The sequence below is a fragment of the Labrus bergylta genome, chromosome 6, assembly GCF_963930695.1.
Source record: "Labrus bergylta chromosome 6, fLabBer1.1, whole genome shotgun sequence".
NCBI classification, from domain to species: Eukaryota; Metazoa; Chordata; class Actinopteri; order Labriformes; family Labridae; genus Labrus; species Labrus bergylta.
This window is the reverse complement of record NC_089200.1, coordinates 18,729,832-18,748,662: the sequence shown is the minus strand read 5'-3', so window position 1 is coordinate 18,748,662 and position 18,831 is coordinate 18,729,832. Positions and strand designations below refer to the sequence as shown.

At 40.9% G+C, this 18,831-nt stretch overlaps 2 protein-coding genes across 2 annotated transcripts in view; one reads left to right on the top strand and one right to left on the bottom strand.

The window, feature by feature from the left end:
* fgf22 (fibroblast growth factor 22) overlaps positions 1-4,479 on the bottom strand; it is a 30,527-nt gene extending 26,048 nt beyond the window's left edge. The window contains exon 1 of the mRNA XM_020632139.3: positions 3,267-4,479. Within this exon, the coding sequence (XP_020487795.2) occupies positions 3,267-3,627 (361 nt within the window). The 5' untranslated portion in view covers positions 3,628-4,479. The remainder of the gene's footprint in view (positions 1-3,266) is intronic.
* Positions 4,480-13,234: 8,755 nt separating this feature from the next.
* Positions 13,235-18,831, top strand: part of polrmt (polymerase (RNA) mitochondrial (DNA directed)) — a 41,916-nt gene continuing 36,319 nt past the window's right edge. The window contains exons 1-4 of the mRNA XM_020632051.3: positions 13,235-13,435; positions 14,166-14,264; positions 15,100-15,962; positions 17,151-17,284. Of these exons, the coding sequence (XP_020487707.2) occupies positions 13,294-13,435; positions 14,166-14,264; positions 15,100-15,962; positions 17,151-17,284 (1,238 nt within the window). The 5' untranslated portion in view covers positions 13,235-13,293. The remainder of the gene's footprint in view (positions 13,436-14,165; positions 14,265-15,099; positions 15,963-17,150; positions 17,285-18,831) is intronic.

The window sequence follows — 18,831 nt, the reverse complement described above, 5'->3', positions numbered from 1 at the left end:
TGCGTTTAGCCACACACACCCACAATTTAACAGCCCATAAAGCAATTCAAGAAATGTATCCACTGCAGCATGTAAAAAAACACCTGGAGAATGTGTAGCCATAAAATCCACAACATTGTAGTGATTGCATTTCATAATAGTGGCTGTAGAAGATACATTTTTGTCCTTTCCTCTACTGACTTCAATGACTTGCTGTTTGAATTGATCATGAGATGGTCGTTGGGTGTGCCCACACAGCTGTTGAGTCGCAGCTCTGTCTAATGAGCCGGCGCTGACCGATGACCCAGGACCGGATATGATGCGTACCTGCCTCTGGAGCTTTTCTAAACACTTGGGTGTGTTTTTCCCCTCAATGCTTTTCTGCTTTGCAATAGGTCAAAAGAAAAACATGTTGGGGCCCAACTCTTTGGTGCCTCAAAGCACTGTATCTATGTGGCGATTTTGATGCTATTTTTAAAAACTTTGATCATCAGTTCAATCTATTTCTAGATACAGTTTTACAAGCTGTAGACTGATAAGAGTTATTTTCTTATCAGATTCATGTCTTTCTGATTTGGTTAACAAATGAAGAACGGGCCTGTAAGCTGACAACTCGCTTCAACCTGATCACAAACTTCAGGAATGGATACTTGAAACTTTAGTGTTTGTGTGTGTTAGAGTGTGTGTTTGTGTATAGTTCTGCTTGTGTGCTTACAAGGCAGGACTTTTTTTTTGTTCAGAATTCTTTGAACATGTTACTTGAACACATTCAACCTGTCCTGTCTGTTGCTGATGACTGTCTTAAATTACATCACTTAAAGAGTGTCTATTGCCAGTCCTTAAAAACGTGGCAGGGCATGTTGTGTGACTTTCGTGTGATATTTATGCATGCCACAGCTTAGCAAATATGTTTCTTTTAACCAACTGATTGAGAAAGAAAATACTTTACAATATGTGTTTTGTTTAAAAAAAAAAAAAAAAAATGTCCCATTAACACTGTCTTATCCTTTCAACCCTCCATCCCTCAAACTTAGCCTCTCTCCCTTTCAGCTCTTCCCTCAGCTGTTCCATGCCCCTGCTCCGCTGGGATTGATACAATATTTTCCAACCTCAATTAGCAGTGAGCCTGTTGACTAATTCCAACTGTTTTTGCACCTGAGAGGGAGTTGGGAGTCGGGGATGGAAAAACTGAGTGGGGTGGAGGTGAGGGACGGGGCTTGGGTGTAGCAGGCAAGAGCTGTCGGGGTAATGTGGCTGTGTCGACAAGAGTGTAAGGGCAACACAGAGGACAGAGGAGGGGTCAAGCAGACTGCCGGGTCGAGTTTGTGGAAGCTGCTCTGAAGGCTCAGGACAGCATTCTGAGCTCAGCTATCGTACGTTAAGCTCTGTTTTTAGGGTTTATGTCAGATCATACAATATATTTTTAAGTGTTTCAAATTAAATTAAATTAAATGAGTCCTTTTTATGAGACACTGATGTTGCACTCCAGTTTCTTTGTCAGCGCTCATGTCATTAAAAATGTACAACTTCCTGCTTGTCCTGCCACTCGCATGGCAACCGTATCAGTATCAAGAAATGGTCAGGGTCAGGAGGCTTCAAGCCTGATTGGTAGCCCTTATACAGGAACAGAACTAGACCTCAAATCAACCTTAAACCAGATCCCCCCCATTGTAAATTGCAACCACAGACTGACCACAAGTTCTACATGAGCAAAGGTTTGGCACAGTGCTCGGCTCAGGACACAGGTAAACACCCTCGCTCTGTGTGAGCACAGAGAGGATCGTTCTTTCCACCGAAGGAAATGAGATGATGATGGCTGAATGGTATGAGAACTTTACATTAAAGGGGGCTGCTCTTTTCATAAAGAGCTACAGTAAACACCTTAGCATTAATGACACTACAATAAAAAGAATAAACACACATTTCATAATCCTCTGGCATTCGCTATTTTCCAAAGAGTCTGAACAACTCTTCAAACTTCCTCATGCAGCCATAGTAGATCTATTCTAGTCTTCCAGCATGATATATGAAGTGTTAAATTCAGGCAAAGTCTGGGTGAAATATATTGTTATGGTAGCTGACACATATTACTACTAATATGCAAGAATAATGCCCCAACTGGGATACACTCGCGGGTCCAAATTTAACAGTGTCATAATTCATCTCAACTTGAATTTCTACCTTTGTGTAAAGCGTTAAAGATTCTGTCAGGTGACTAATCCCGACAGGTTAACAAATGTCATCCAGTCTGCAGCTTGGAGCTTATTGAAACAGTTGAAACAGACCGGTGGCCTATAGCTGGACTCTGGCCCCCAGTAGCAGTATGGAAAAACTCTGACTCACTCATTTATATAAAAAGTCATGACCAACATTCATCATGTTGGTCACATTAATAATACAGTCAAAGGCATATGTCTCTAAGGATTCTCCTGTTGATGTTAGCTTTTGACACCATTGTACCACTTTTTCTTTCTTGTGGGTCCTGAGGGGCTCAGCTTTTCTTGGATACAAGTAGGGAGGGGGGCTCCAAGGAAAAAATGTTGGGAACTACTGCTGTAGAGGCACCTCCAAGGTATCCCTTAACAACAGATTATGTGTAGACTACAATCTTTGCAGCAAATTAAAATATGATTGGCCTGCTTTGTTGCATGCTAACCAAAGTGATCACTTTGGAAATAAATGCTGATGCTAATATGATGCACGAAGTGAGGGGGAAGGAAGAGTAACAATAAAAAGAGACTCTACAAAGAGACTGGACGTATTATTGCTAGAAAAACAAAGCAAAAACCTGCATTAAAAGGCTTTTTGTAGCACTTTGCATTGCAGTAGCATTATTCACGACTTATCAAATGAAAAAAAACACATGAATCGCTGTTAGCATTTGTTACAGAAGCATGTACAGCTGCTTCTACAATGCATGCACTCTCAGCAAAGTTTAGACAAGTTAATCCACACTAACATTGAAGCTTTTTTTTCCAAACCAAATTAGCATCAGCAACTGATGCTCAACATCTCTCCTCAAGTCAGCTCTCCCGTACTGTCTGCCCTTTGAGGAGCTTTAATCCACTCAAGGGTATTCCCTCTTCACCTAGCAACGCGCCTCTCATGCTCCAAACACAACACACAACGCTCAGCAGTGATAGAATGGGATATCCCTGTGAACAGCTATAAAAGTGAAAAGATAAGAAAGTCCAGCTATAAGAAATAAAAGTGCAAACGTCACAGGGGATTCTGTCTGCTCAGTGACACCATTTGAGATAAAGAACTCAGCTGCGCCGGCTACTTACTGTCTGCGTAGTTCTTCCGCCGTGTGCCGTCCACCTTGCCGGTTTTGTCAATACAGAGGAAGAACTTGTTGGCAGAGTAGAGCCGCCGTAGTCGGACGTCGCCCTCCAGGTGATTGTAACTGCGTGTGTGCCTTTCCAAAGTCCATGAACAGTTGATGCCACTCGCCAGCACCTGAAGAGGTTCATGCCCTACCCCGGGCTGACAGGCCCCTGCGGCAGTGCCAGAGGTGGCCAGGAGCAGGGTGAGGCATGCCAGGCACAGGGAGGCTGCACTGGGCAGGGGGACAGGTCGCCCAGGAGAGGTGGTGCCAAGGGCAGGCTCAGGACAGAGATGAGCTAGGGACGGCGTCCATCTGCACATGGTGGGTCAGACTCCCAAGGTGCACCTTGTGCAAGCTGTAGGCATGCTGGTGATTGGGAGACAACCCCAATGGAGGTGATGACAGGAGGGTGCAAGTCCTAGAAAGAAAAATGATGGAAATGTCTCTCAGAGCAGACCCTCTAGATGTCACCGATCTTCACTCTGGGTTGGCAGCAGGACTTCCTACTGAAACTAGCTTGTCAAAGTTTCTCCAGTTGTCATCTTCAGCTGGTTTTCAATTCTTTGTCCGGTCCTTTCATAGAGTGCTGTAATGTCACAAACCCATCTTTAAAAGTTTGTCTTTGGTGTCCTCCTTGTTCTCTGTTTTCTCTCCTCCTTGGTCTGAGGTCTTCTTTCCTGTACCAGAGATAAAGTCCTGGGATGTATGAGGATGTGCATGTGTGTCTATATGTGTATAAGTGTTTCTGTGTGAGTGTGTATTCAAGTATGTGTGTGTGTGTGTGTGCACCTTGCGATGCTCTAAGCTTTCCAGCTGAATAGGAACAAGGTGTCTGTCTGAGCTGCTGACCCGTGGCTGAGAGGGAGTTGAATGAGTGACTCTGTATGTTTGTGTGCGTGTGTGTGTGTGAGAGAGTGCACGCGTGTATGAGTGTGTGACACTAAGAGAAAGAGAGAGGGATTGAGCAAGAGAGTGAGGGAGGGAGAGGGAGTTGGTGTGCGTTTGCGAAAGAGAGAGCGAGAGAGAGAGAGAGAGAGAGAGAGAGAGTGTGCCTGGAAGTGTCAGAGTGAGCGGCAGTCAGCGGGTGTGTGTCAGCCTGCACGGGGCAGTGAAGCAGTGAGTGAACAGCCTCACGCTCTGCTGTGTGCAGTCAGTCAGTCCTCTCTTCTGTGGAGGCATAGGCTGAGCTGTCCTGCATTTTATCCTGGGCAGGGCCAGCATCTAGGGGCTTGAAAGGAGAAGGGTGGAGGGAGGGTGGGGCCACGGCACTCATTCATAAACATTTCAAACAATGAAAAAGCCTCCATAAAGCACCGTCCTCATTTTATCCTCTCTCTGAAAAGTTTATTCTGAGTCATTTGCTTTTCACCTGAGGATTATCTATTTTCCTCCCTTCTTTTTTTTTTTTTTGTCACATAAACCTAAAAAAACGTTAAATCCCCTTCTTGTCCCATAACGTCTACTGTATCCCCTCAATGTGACAATGGTGTATTTTATTAACATGGGTAAATGGGCTCCATTGCTGCCGACTGAACCCCTGAGACGTTTTCTGGACACCTTTGCCTCTCTTTTCTTCTCTCTGGACACGTGGGGCACATTAAGGGAGCCTTTCCGTTTTTTTACGGCTCCTGGTTTGAATCATCAAGCGGTCGCGAACACAGAGCAGGTTACAGGAGTGTCGGTGGAGTTAGTCCAGATGAAGCCTGAGAGACTTTCTGATCACCTTTGTTAATATTTCAATGAAACACCCTCTCTGATCTTTCCTATTTAATGTGGTAGTGCGGGACGGAAATGAAGAACCCCTTTTCTGTGACTTTTTTGCACTCTTGTCTGTTTTTTACAACCTGTGCGGTGAACCTGATTAGGATCAACATAAAAATCCCGCCAATATATTCCAGTTAGCAGGGATGAATCTGTATCTTTGACATTAGCTAAGATATATAATTATTTCAGATGATAACGTGAAAAATGATACTTAAAAATATCAGGTTTGACATGTTTGTGAGCAGTATATTTTTTTTATTGCTTGAAGTTAATTAGGCATGATACCACTATCCAGTCCCTATAAGAAGTCGCAATGACATTTTGCCTTTATTAGTACAGCTGAAAAGGTTGGGAGCAAAGAGTGGGGGATGACATGCATCCAGGGCCATGGCCGGACTTGAACCGACGGCCAGTTTCGAACCGACGGCTGCTGTGATGAGGACCACAGTCTCCGCACATGGGGCATGTGACATAACGACTAGGCTATCTGGTGTCTAGATATATAAATATATCTTCCTATATAAACTCTATACAGTAAGTAACAGGTACAGTACAATACTTAATGTTTCCTTGTTATAATATAACAATAGCTGTCCACCTAATCATCCCATGCAGCCTTGAGTTTAGTCTGATGTCCAATCAGAAGCTTTGTTCCTCCATCCAGCCAACAAGAGGCTCTATTACTTATGTGTCTGTCAGTGATCTTAGTCATGATTTTGTTTTATGATAAAAATAGCAATATACCAAACTATCCCCTAAATTCCCTGGAAAATTCGAAAGCAACTGCTGTTCATACTTGTCTTTAAATTTAAGCAACAGCAAGTAACCAGAAATCCTATTTCTACTCCTTCTACTTTTTCCAAACAGATGCAAATAATAATATCATTTGTAGGCCAGAGAAAAGATTTTGGTGTAAGATATATTATGACTTTACTTTTTATGACTTTACTTTTGAGTAGTACCGACCAATCAAGTCGCAGCACCAAACAGTTGTATGTAAGTGAGTGTGGAAAACAAGAGTGGTTAACATGTAATCAAAGTAACTATAATCTATCTACAGCTGACAAATAAATTTTTTATAGATCTATATAAATAGATTCCTGTACAAATAATAATCTGGTCGCAGATATCATCCCTCAACTTCAACTCCTCTCTCATGTCACAAGTAGCTAGTCCAACAGTTCTGTAAATCCTCTGGCTACAGTAGAAGTCCAGGAATGCTGTCTGTCGGCCACAAAGGATTCATCTTCTTCAGACAATAGTCACTTGGTTCCAAGATTTCCAAACTGTAAATTTTTTAATTAACTCATTCTGATTGGTTGAAAAGTATCTGGAATTTGTCGCAATTTTCCCAAGGGAGTTGATACTGGGTCCTGAGGTTAGACCATTTGAGAACCACTGTTCTTGTCTTTGTACCAATCAAAGCTAACTGCCTGCTGTATCTAGCTCCATTTACTGCACATCATGAGTGATAGTGAATTGGCTGCAGACAACAGATGTGCACTCATTTTTTCACATAACGGTCAGCAAACATGTTTTGTGAATGTGCTCAGGAAATCCACATGTGACCTCCCAACAGCAAGAAGCCCCTACATTTGTTGTATTTGGCTGCACAACAAAGGTTTCCAAAAGAGAGAATTGAGTGTCTGACAGCTTATTGAGAGGATGGAAAAAACAATTCATGAAACAGGTGTTGGTGCATTCATTCCGTCTTCTCGGACCGAGGAAGATGATACAATTTACATCATAAGGCCAAGCAAATGCAGCGACCAAAAAAGAGAGATTGACTCTTCATGAAAATGCAAAGGTTCTTGGGCCTGTCTAGTTAGCAGTGGCAATGGCCTCTCTTTTAAAAGAGTCACTGTTTCAATTACGAGTACCACCCTGAGGCAAAGCTTGTCCGGCTCTGGCTCTAGAAGTGTGTTTGAGAAGTATGTGCTCAAAGAGGGTGACAGTCACTTCACACTCTTTAGCTTGTTAACTGCCCCCAGAGACTTGCTGTCCCCCTAGCCCCTATTTAAACCCTAACATCATAAAAAAAAAAAAAAATGTGAAAAAAAGACCACTCACCTCTTTCTCCAAGCTCTCAGCTCCAGCCCCCATATCCCCCAAAGCCATTCCTGCCACTAAGTTCTGGTCTTTGGTGCCCACCAGGCTCCTCATCAAAGCCACTTTCAGCATAGATCTATGCTGGGACCTTCGTAAAAAAAAATCTCCCTCTTTCACCCTCAATTAAACCACACTACAGTGGCTAATAATGTTCTCTGGTCTTCTGTTCTTCATAGCTTTTACTCACAACCCTTCTGAACTTTCTGACATAAGGACATGAGGACATCACGAACTGGTGGGATTAAGAGAAAGAGATGAAGAAAATGTGTTTTCTTGTTAGTGTTGTAGGAAGGTTTTTTCCAGATCATTAAGAAAATCCCAACATGTACAATGATTTGTAGGACATCTAAGTCGTTGTAAAGTAAACAGAGTTAAGCTGCATTGTAGGTTCCATGTCTCCATCAGCAGTGTGATAGGTCAAATTTCCAAAAGTTATACAAGGTGTTTTAACAGCTGCTGCAATGCTTGTAAATACACAAAAATATAGAATGTTTTAATAAAGAGTATAATGTGAGGCCCATGATGCTGCATGAAACTATTGGTTACTTGGTTATTTATTATGCCGTGTTTTCTGTTTGAGTAGGTCATATTTCTTAAGAACAGATGCCATTGTTTTAAAATTCAGTCATTGAAGTTACATTATAATTTGTGACTTTTTTGATCACCTAATTGTCATGTAGAGAGGCCGGTCAAACAAATCAATCTGTTGTCCCAAAATTAAAAGCACAAACTTATTTTTAGGATAAAGATCCTTTTAGAAGGAACAGTAAATATATACTGACATTTAAAGAAATAATCAGTTAACTGCTTATTTGTCAAATATTCAAGATACATTACTTTGAACACTAAGTCAGTAAGAACTTAAATGTATTCCAACCAGTCGTGTCAGATAATATTATTACAATGTAGGAAAGAGGATTGCATTGTCACCGTGGATGTAATTAAAATGCTTTTTTCCCCGCTGACTTGTATCTGGTTATGTCTTTCTTTTGTAAAATAATTTTAACTTTCGTGTAATGGTGGACAACTTAGTTTCGCTTGTCTTTCTGCCAAACACACAAACACATGCAAACAAACCAGGGATGTTCCGGTCCTTTTTGCTTTGCCGAATTTCCCTGTAATTAAAATCATACAATCATTGGATGTACTGTAACTTCTCAAAAATCCGATTGGCCCCTGAGGTCAACAACAAAGAGGGGGCCTCATGTGAGTGTCAGATGTGGCGGCAGATTGCTTTGTGGTGTCTTGGAAGCAAATGTTAAGTCTATGAGCTCAGTGTTCCTGTGGAAACAAGCATAATGTATTTCTTTGTTAAATGTTGTAATGTCCAATCTGTCTCTATTTTACCATCAGCGTCTTTAGCCTTTTTACATTGTCAGTTCAAGGCGGGATATTTACGCCCCTGTGCAGTCTCGCCTTCAGTGTAAATGTAACGGAGGTGTAATGGTGGGACCAAGTCGTCAAACGCCAAAACCTGAAATGTAAATCTCTTATGGCTTGTTGCAAAATCACAATCTTAAAAGGGCTTTTGACATTCAAAATCATAGGGATTTAACTATTTATTTTAGTAGGTTTCAAGGGCTTAGCGAATACTAAGGAATACTACATTTTTGTTTAGAATCAAGTCAGACTGTAAACTGCTGCTTAACTTCTCATGACCGATCAGAAACAGAAACGTCTGGTGCTAGCAGCTCTTTGATGATGATATTCATGATTTGAATAAAATGATGAAACACAGTTTCATTTTAAATTAAATGTATTTAGTTACAAACAAAGGTATTGATACAATTAGACATTTGACTAAAATGGCACAAATCAAATGGTTGGGGGATTAATAATTGATAATACTACTTGCTAGGTGGAACATGACTGTTCCACATTTTCTGACAAATTATTGAGATTTATCCTCTGAGGATCATGAATGTTTGTCCAAAATTGGAATAGTTGCAAAGACATTTTCTGTCAGGTCAGGCATGGACCACTACTGTCATTAGCAGAGCCATACTATCAAAAAACATGACTGGTCTGGTGCTGCGATTTCATGAGACCTCTGGGTACCTCCACATACCTGATGATGCCTGTGTGCAGAGCATGGATTACACTGGATCTTTATCCCCCTGTTGAGCTGACTTGAGTTGAGTTATGCTGTGTGGGTGTGCCCTGAGCTGAGAACAGGGCTCTCTGAGCCAGGCACCCATGGAGGATGTACTCAAGTTGGGGAACCTAATCTGTCCCAGCAGGAATCCAAGCGGCTCTGTAAGTGTATGAATAGAGATAATATCTCTATAATGAGGCCTGTTTTGTACCATCAAAGTCTTCAAAAGGGTCTGAAACCCGACCTCCCTCCTAGCACTGACAATCCCCTCAGTAATAGCTCCCTATTATTAATTGTTTTCCCTGTTTGCTAAGTCCTTGGTCCCCTCTTTCTCTTTCTCACTCTTGTTGATGTATTTCAGCTGATCACCCATGACTTAGTGCTTTTAAGTGTGCTGACCTGTGTATTTATTTGTTTTTCTCTTTTTAAAAGGAAAGTGTTTCCAGAAATACAGCATTATACTTTTTCTTTATCACTTGAGGAAATTACCTCACACATAATATTCATGGGTAGTAAATTCCTATAATTTCAACTGTTCTGTCATTTAGCCTCTCGGCACGTCCAATGCTGCGTGTGTTGCAGCGTTAGCCACATCACAGGTGTGCTTGAAGTGTTCAAGCTGGGTGCTGTGCTTGGCTGACAAACATCCGGACGTGGTTATAGGAACTGACCAGATCACCCAGACTTCAGCCCCAGTGACAACATGGCCCTTTGCATATCCTGCTTCGTGACCATTGTCTATTGTAAGAGGCAGTGTGATAAGTGGGTCGTCTATCTGATGCTGTGGAGAGTTCTGAAAGATCCAGCCACCCAGTTCTTCACAGGATAGCAAGCAGAGATCAAAACCACTGATATTGCTTGATGAAAAATGTGACTTGTCAGAGGTGATTTAACATCCGCACACTGCTAATCTGAGAGATCTGACGCAGGGGAAGAGGACAGGACAGGATGGAGGTGGTATACAGTAGGGATGGGAAAGCACTTTTACATCTCAGCTGACTCAGCATTTCTTCTCTCTCCTTTCAGTGCAGGAGCTTTTTTTTGAATGTTGAGGTTGAGCATAATTAAAGCTTGAAGTATACATCGTTCTTTTCAATCTATTTCAATAGAACTCACTTTGTAAGTATGACACATCTTAAGACATCATAACAGCCTCATTTATTGGATGCATCCTTGTTTGGGGGAATCCTGTAAGAGCTGTGTGAGTCACAGCATCCAGTAATGGCCTAGTGGATCACTCTGATGTCAGTCTTTTAATGGACAGTAATGGATATAAAGTGAATTATATGATGACTAATATTTCATAATTAATGTTTGTATCAGTGATAAATAATTTAACAGCAGATTTAATCAGAATTTAACAGAAGTTTTCAATCCGCTTGTGATACGTATTCCCAGATGTCACAGAAGTGGAGCCTCAAAAGGAAGTTTCTTAAGAAGCAGCCCCCCTCCACATGGTGACAGGTTACTAATTCCTTGTAAGTGATGCAGAGACGCACACAAGAGACTCACGCAGGCACACAAACACATGCCAAATGCATTTACCAACACAAGCATCTCACGGAGAAGTTTCTCCATCAAAAACAAGCTCTCTCTCCATCTGTTAAACAAATAGGGAGCCCCTACAAAGGTGTGCAAAAGAATCCCCATGATCAAAGTGTATGAGAATGGCAGCCTTGTCCCGGCCTGGCCATTATCAGGCCCCATGAATGCCTGTCTTCTCCTCTTTTGTCGGCCAGGGCATTGACAGTCACTCACCCGGCAATGACTGTCACACCAGTGCAAAGAGCCAGCCGCCGACAGGGGCCAACCACATCAAACGAGGCTGTCAAGGGGCCCTGCTCGTGAACCGTGGCAACAAACACCTCCTGATCCTCACCTACAGCTCAGCAGCAGACACCCACCGCTGTGCTCTCAGCCACTGCCTCCACTGAGAAAAGATGTACTGCCTGGACCTCATTTCCCTCTCTGCCCCCCCTCCCCTCACCCAGCACCACCATCCTCTCTCTCTGTCAAGTAGTGCTTGTGTTAACCTCCAGCCTGCCGAAACAAAAAAGGGCCGCTAGAGTGTTTTAGAATGCTTTATGGATGCGTGACAAGGGAAGGCTGAGACTACTGGGGGTCAGAGAGCATACAGGATATGAATGAGATACAGTTTTACATTGAATTTGGAGCAGAGTCACACTTGTTCTGGACTGTAAAACGTTTGAAATTCAAAAGCAGACTGAAGGAGGCAGACAGTCATTTTCAATAGACTGTAACAGGTACTGTGGTGAAGCCAGCATGTGCTCAGGCAGCATTTGTTTTTAACAGAGTTCAGACTGGATGCAGTCTTGTTCCTCAGTTGATTAGGGGTTCTTATCAGAAGTAACAATAACTGTATCAAAGTAACTGGTTTACAATTCTTGAGACAACATACCCTCACCTGTTTAAAGAAGTTTATAATGTGTATTAGAAAACTTCTACTCATTAAAACAAGCTTAAAACTGTGAAAACATTACATTACAAAAACTCCACAATTAATGTTGAAAGTCTTTGGAAAAATTATTTACAAATTTACCGGCTGAAAAAAAAAACAGGACTTTTGTTCAGAGACAAAAACGTAGAGTAGCTAATTTTGCAGGACTGATGTGTGTTTAACACATTTAAATAGAACAAAGCACATACACCGAAAACAAGAGCATGGGGGCGCTGGTGGGGCATTGGTTAGTGCGCGCGCCCCATGCATGGAGGCTTATAGTCCTCCAAGCGGCCGGCCCAGGTTCAAATCCAGCCTGTGGCTCCCCTCCCGCATGTCAATCCCCTCTCTCTCTCTCCCTGATCTCTGACTCTATCCACTGTCCTTTCTCTACAATAAAGGCACAACAAGCACAAAAATAAATCTTAAAAAAGCAACAACAACAAAAAACAAGAGCATGGTCATATGTCCTTGCTAAATTCAACTGAACCTGTGTCTTTAAAATGACATGATTTACCTATTCAACATCTCAGTGAACTAACAAACAGGTACATGTGATATAAAACATTTGCATGTACCAATCAATGTAAGTCTAATTTTCACATTGGACCGTTTGACCTCTATTCAACTTTGAGTGGGCCTTCATGTGGGGAGACTGCCATCTGCAGGCCAAAAGAAAATTCAACATTCATTTCAAACCCCTAAGATGCAGACAGTGAACATTTCAGTTGCACTGTAAAGACAGAAAAATAAAAATAAAACATATTTTAGGAAATGTTTAGCATTAAATAATTGGATACCTGCCTGTTAAGTTCTGATGAAAGATGAGACTTAATTGACATAATGGGCCTGATAACTAAAACTAACTAAAAAGCCCCAAGACACAAGTGGAACATTTTATGACCTCGGCATTTTGCTACCAACTTTCAAAGTTTTTACGTCTGAAACTTTCAGTTACCATACAATTAGTTATAATACCTTGTATCAAACAACAAGTTCCCTTGTTGCTAAATGCTCAGTTTCACTTTCAACCCATTAACCTACATTAATCCCACAAAGCTTAATTAAAAAATGTTGTCACCTTAAGTCTCATATAGCCATAGTTGATTTTAGAAGTTGTAAATCCAACACTATATGACCTTGTGAAATTGAAACTTTTTGAAAGGACATGACAACTTGTTTAGCAATTTTGTGTAATGGCACAAAAATAAAACACATTTGCAACTCACTTTTTCTCACTCTTACTGGCTCTGTTCAACATATAGGTCGAGTGATTAGTAACAAAATATTCAAAGGAATTGGAATAAATAGAGCCTACCTCATATTAAAAAGCCAGGCTTCCTTAAGTGTGGCTTTTTTATCTTCAAGTTGGCTAATGTCAATTAATGTCAATGAAATCCATTAACAAAGAAATTAGCCTAACTGAAACTCGATTTATCTGCCATCTACTAAGCACGACTTTAAGCCTACATCGATCGCGACTAGCGACTAGCTTGGTCTTATTTAAGATGGCTGCCTAGTGCTCGGTAGTAACGCGGTTATGGATCATTACATGTCAACATGTCACTTCTGAGAGTGTCTGCCTTTGTTAAATGCCTTAACCGTCGCAGTTTGTTTGAAAAGTGTGCTGTTCGCGTGTCTTTTGCGGACTGCTGTCGGCTGTGTGTGTCATTAAGGAACAGTTCAGTCAGGAGAATATCAGGTGAGCAGAAGGAGACTGTCTGTATCTCAGCACAGTGACAGTGTGATGCACATGTTTTACTGTCATAACGCTTCAATGTGCATTAAAATCCACAATGTGCCGAATAGTTTGACGAGCATATTGCTGGATTAGCTCATGTAACTTTTAGTTAAATGACTTGTTATTGAGTCCATGCCTGAGACCTTTCTTAATAACTCATCCTAAACAGTCTTGTTGTAGTCCACTTTGCTGCACTGTGAGGTTGAAGCTCAGGTAGTGACCCAGGTGTAGCAAAGAGCTCCTTCTATTTGTTGACATAATAACACCAAAACTCTGCTCATTTGAATGTAAAGACTATAAAAGATGAGCTGTAAAAGTTTGTGAAGGGAGATCACTGTTGTTTGTAGCTTTGAATTCTGTCTTTCTTGTTGTATTAATGCATGACGTAATTATTATTTATTATATTTCATTATATTATTGTATATTATTTTTGTATTGTTTATTTTGACAGGGACAGTGTACAACCATTTAGCTGTGCCAGAGTTTGCTCTGAGCTAATTTACACATGTAGTCCCTGGGCAGGAGACAGACAACCTCTTTGTTAAAAAAGAAAACATCTATCTGACAACAATACATAACCAGTGCACTTTACAACAACATTTCATTAATCCACAGTGAAATTCACAAATAGAATTAAAACAGTAATAGTTTAAATACTTTACTAATGTATAAAACTGATTTTGTTTTTCAGAGTCTCCCTTTCAGCTCCAAAGAAGAAATGTTTCATTTGTTCTCCCGAAGGCAGATGATGGAAAGAAACGTGTGCTGGAGCAGTCTCAGTTGTTAGATGGTTTGTTATTTTAGGCAGCTTTTCATTTTGAACTCACAAATGATCCTTTTCAAAGTCAATTTCACCTAAAGTTCTGCTATATCAATTTCTCTGACTTGCTTATGTTTTTGCCAGCCAAAACTGCATTAGCCTTTTATTTATTTTACAACCAATAAATCTTTATTATTCCTACTGAAGGCAATATGTTTGGACAACATTTGTAACGTTTCATATAACAAATAAAGCAAACCTTAATATATGAAACAAGATCTGAAATGAATCCTGATGATTTGGCCAGTAGATGAACAATTTGGATTAGAAAATAAACTATGAGTCTTAATTCAAGGATAATCGGATCAGTCTGTCATGAAATATTAAACCTATTAAGCAGAGAAGCAGTAAGTGATCTGATTGAAGAAGAGGATGAACAATTGTAGTTTTAGTTTTACAAGCAGATGAAACGTAAGAGTGTCCTGATGGCAACAGAGAAAATGCACTCTCTAGATAATTTCAAGAAAAAGTCTGAATACTTGCAGCTTTCTGTAAGGTCTGAGAAAGAATTCAGATTTGGTTGTCCAAGGTTCCTAATGATAAACGAGACAGTACACAGGTCCTGATGGACCTCATGTTGTGCTCATTGTGTGTGGAGTATTCCTTGATTCATGAAGGGTCTTTGTGTTCCTAACTTGGTTCCTGTTGTATTTGTTTCAGACTATTTTTGCTACCAACCTGTGAGATGTGAAGAGTTGTTAGGCCTGTTGCACCATATTGTTTCTTTTTTTCTGTGTTGATTTTTAAACGCTTAGTCGTTTCTTGTGTTTACTGATGTAAGATCCCTTTCTGTTTTTCCCGTCAGTGCTTGAGGCAAGGATACACCAACTCCAGTCGGATGTCGTTCTAGATTTCCAGCATGCAAAGGTGCAGTTTGTTAAAGCCCCTTCCTCTGGGAGAGGGAGTTTACCCAGTAAGGGTCCCAAAGGTGGCTCTCAAGAAAAAACTGACATTACAAAATCAGGACAGACTGCTTCAAAGGCAGCCACTAAATCTCAGCCCAGCAGATGGATGGAAAAGTTATCTCGGGAGAAGAAAATCAAACTTAAGAAACAGCAACACATCCAGCAGAAAATCCAGAATAAGCCTACAGCCAAATCTAAAGGTAGCAAAGGCAGCTCCATGCTCCCTGGCACATCGCACAAGACTATTTCTACCACAGCTAAAAAGACTTTACCCTCGGTTAAGAAAAGCAAAGGTCACAAGAGGTTGGCTGATGAGATTCAGGCTGCAGTTTCTTCAACCGCTTCCTCCACTGCTGCTTCTGCTGCAGTAGTGATGGCAGCCATGCCGCATAAAGCTGCTGAAGGAAAACAGAAAAGGCTGAAAAAACAGGTTCCTACTGAAGAGAGCCAACAGAAAACTGTTACTGATGCTGAGAGCAGGGCCAACGAGCTGGCTGAGTTGGAGGAGCTGGAGCGTAGGCTTAATCTAGAAGCAGGCCAGGCAATGCATTCCAGTAAATCTGAGCGTCAACAGGAGAACTCTGTAGGAACTGCGTGTGGGGACCTCCAGATGAGCATTCACTCTTACCTTGAGGCATGTGTGTTTGCGGGGGAAAATGAGAGGGCACACCGCTTCCTGCTCAGCCAGCACAGAGTGATGAGTCGACGTAAACATCTTAACACAGACATCTACAACATCATGATGAGGGTGTGGGCCAAGAAGGTGAGTCCAACAAAAGAAAAAAAAAAAAAGTTTAAAAAAAGCATCAGTTTATTTGTAATTTTGTATGCACTTTCTATTGGGGCGGCAGTAGTTCAGTCTGTGAGGACTTTGGTTGGTAAATCGGCTCTAATCCCAGTGCGGACCAAAATTGAGAAGTTGGTCTGGTATCTGAAAAGATGCCATGGCACTTCCCAAGAGTATTCTGCCAAGGTGCTCCCTGCGTAGCCCCACTCTTACATCTCTCCACTAATGCATGTCCACAGGTCCTGTTTGTGTACATGTGTATTTTGAGCCTTTTGTGTGTGAGAAGCATGCGCCTCTAATGTCATTTGTCATGAGGAAAATCAGTAAAAAAAAAAAAAAAACGATGAAGAGAAACGTTTGACGCTCTACCAACAAAGAGGTTTGCTGTGATGAAAGAATGTTGTGAGATATTTTTAGAAGTAAAGTTACTTTGGAGTGAAAAATATAAATTATTTCAACAAATAAAATCAAAGCCCCAACCAAAGCAGTTAGTAACATCCTTTTAGCACATCCTTACAGCAGCTAACAGTTTTTCAAAGTGGGGGTCGCCAGGGGGTTCTAGGTGGGGTCAGGGAAACTTGGAGGGAAGTGGGGGAAACTGGAATAAAAATCAACTTCTATTAATATTAAACATACCATTTTGATAAATGCCTTTTTAGATGTTATTGATTGCTGCATATTCATACTTGTATTCTTTTTCAACAACAGTCTTTCAGTATTGTAAAATAACAACAAAAATACTTATTGAATGTAATGAATGATTAACAAGGGAGAAAACATGTTATGTTACAATGACTGTTGATTGTTGTTGGGACAGAATTTATAAAGGACTGTTTACAAAACCATAAACTGAATGAAATGGATGAAAAATTACATTTTTAAATGCTAACTAAATAAGTAAGTAAACTTATTAAGAAGTTAAGTCTTGCTAAAAGGAATTTAGCTTATTTAGCAGGAGGGGGTCCATACCAGAGTTTGATGCTATATGGGGGGGGTCCCTTGGCATGGCAAAGTTTGGGAACCCCAGCTTTGGTGCACACAAGCCATTTTGGATCACCACTAGTTTCCCTGGTAACAAAAGACATCTCTGGAATAAACATTAGGGTTATGTGTGAGTGGAAGCACAGTTTAATTACCCTCCAGTGTCTCCCTCTCTGTTTAAAGGGCACATTAAATCAGATTGGACGCATGTTTATCCTGTTAGAAGAGGCTGGTCTGAAGCCAAATCTGGGATCCTACTGTTCTGCCTTGGAAAGTATGGGCCGCAATCCCAACTGCTCCCCGAAGGTCGTCACCAGGTATGTTCGCACATTCAGCAGCACACACACACACACACACACACACACACACACACACACACACACACACACACACACACACACACACACACACACACACACACACACACACACACACACACACACACACACACACACACACACACACACACCACTATATGAGTCAGGTTCATGAAAACCTGTTGCTTTGTGATCAAAACATGTATACGTCAAACTCTTTGTTAAATATAACTTAAAAGTTGTTGATTATTTCTTTTGACCTAAGGGACTTTAGTTTTAAGCCAATTGGACAGAAAATACCGTTTTAAAATAGGGGAGTGGTGATACAAAGAGTTGCCTGCAGGGGTCATGCTGTGCTCATGTTTTATCAAACAGACTTCACATAATATTCTGATGAGACAAAGTGTATCTTCAGTATCTGGTTTTGTGTGATATATCATCTCTGGTAACTGCTAATTAGTTGTCTTATATAATAAACTAAAAAACCTAATTAATTTTTTGTACGTTTTATTTTAACAACCAGCTAGTTTCTATTGCGTGCTGCTTTTTATTGACTTCTGGTAGAGGTGTCACGATACCAGAGTTACACTTCCATACAAAACTACTCATTTTCATGTCAATACATGTTTCAATAACAATGCAACAAATACAGAAGTCCTAGGCATCGTATTTTGGACTATTTTCTTGTTTTTAATTAACAATAAATGTAAGCAAACACCTGCATGCCTTTTCAGTTACACACACATATTGGCAAGACTTCTGTAACAAAACCTGAGTTTTACGACTTGCTCTGAAATAGGTCCCTCGTGAACTGGGGCACAGCTAGTTTCTAATCAAACCAATGCAAAAATAGCCCACTCCTTCTTCATTCCTTTACATGGAAATCATATAGTATTAGTTCCCTATGTAACTTACTTGCTGGCTTGATTATATGTAACAGACCTTGATCAGCCTCAGTCACGTTGGTTGCTATTGCACAAACCACCCACACACAGAAAGCATATCACCCCGTACAGCATGGTCCAATAGAGGGGACAAGTGACCGGGCAGGAGGGTTGGCAGTAGATATCAGGTTGGACAATCGATCACTGTAAGCTGATGCTTACATGACATTTGTTGTTCTGAAGTCATGCCCAGCCTCTGACCAGGCAGCCTTTCTTCCCTCTTATCTTACTCCTCACTGTGGTGGAATTTCTGTAGTTATTTAGATTATAATGTACAGACGTAATTAGGTTTATTCACTGTTCTCTAATGTTAGTCAGACCTGACAGAGTTCAGTTGTTATTAAATCACCAAGTACAGTTTAGAGAGTGTCAACTGTTTTTCCTGATATCTACAAGGATGTTTTGTAGACTTATTGTCTGCTCCAGTGTGACATCACAGTTTAGTTTAGGTGGGTCAATGTGACACGACCCTGATAATGGTAATGTTTTTTGGGATATATGCGATGCCTTTCGAAAAGTTTGGCAGATGTGATTGAGCAAGACACGAGTACAGAAGTGTGATGTTGAATCATTTCTCCTCATGAGTATTCTTCTTATGTATGA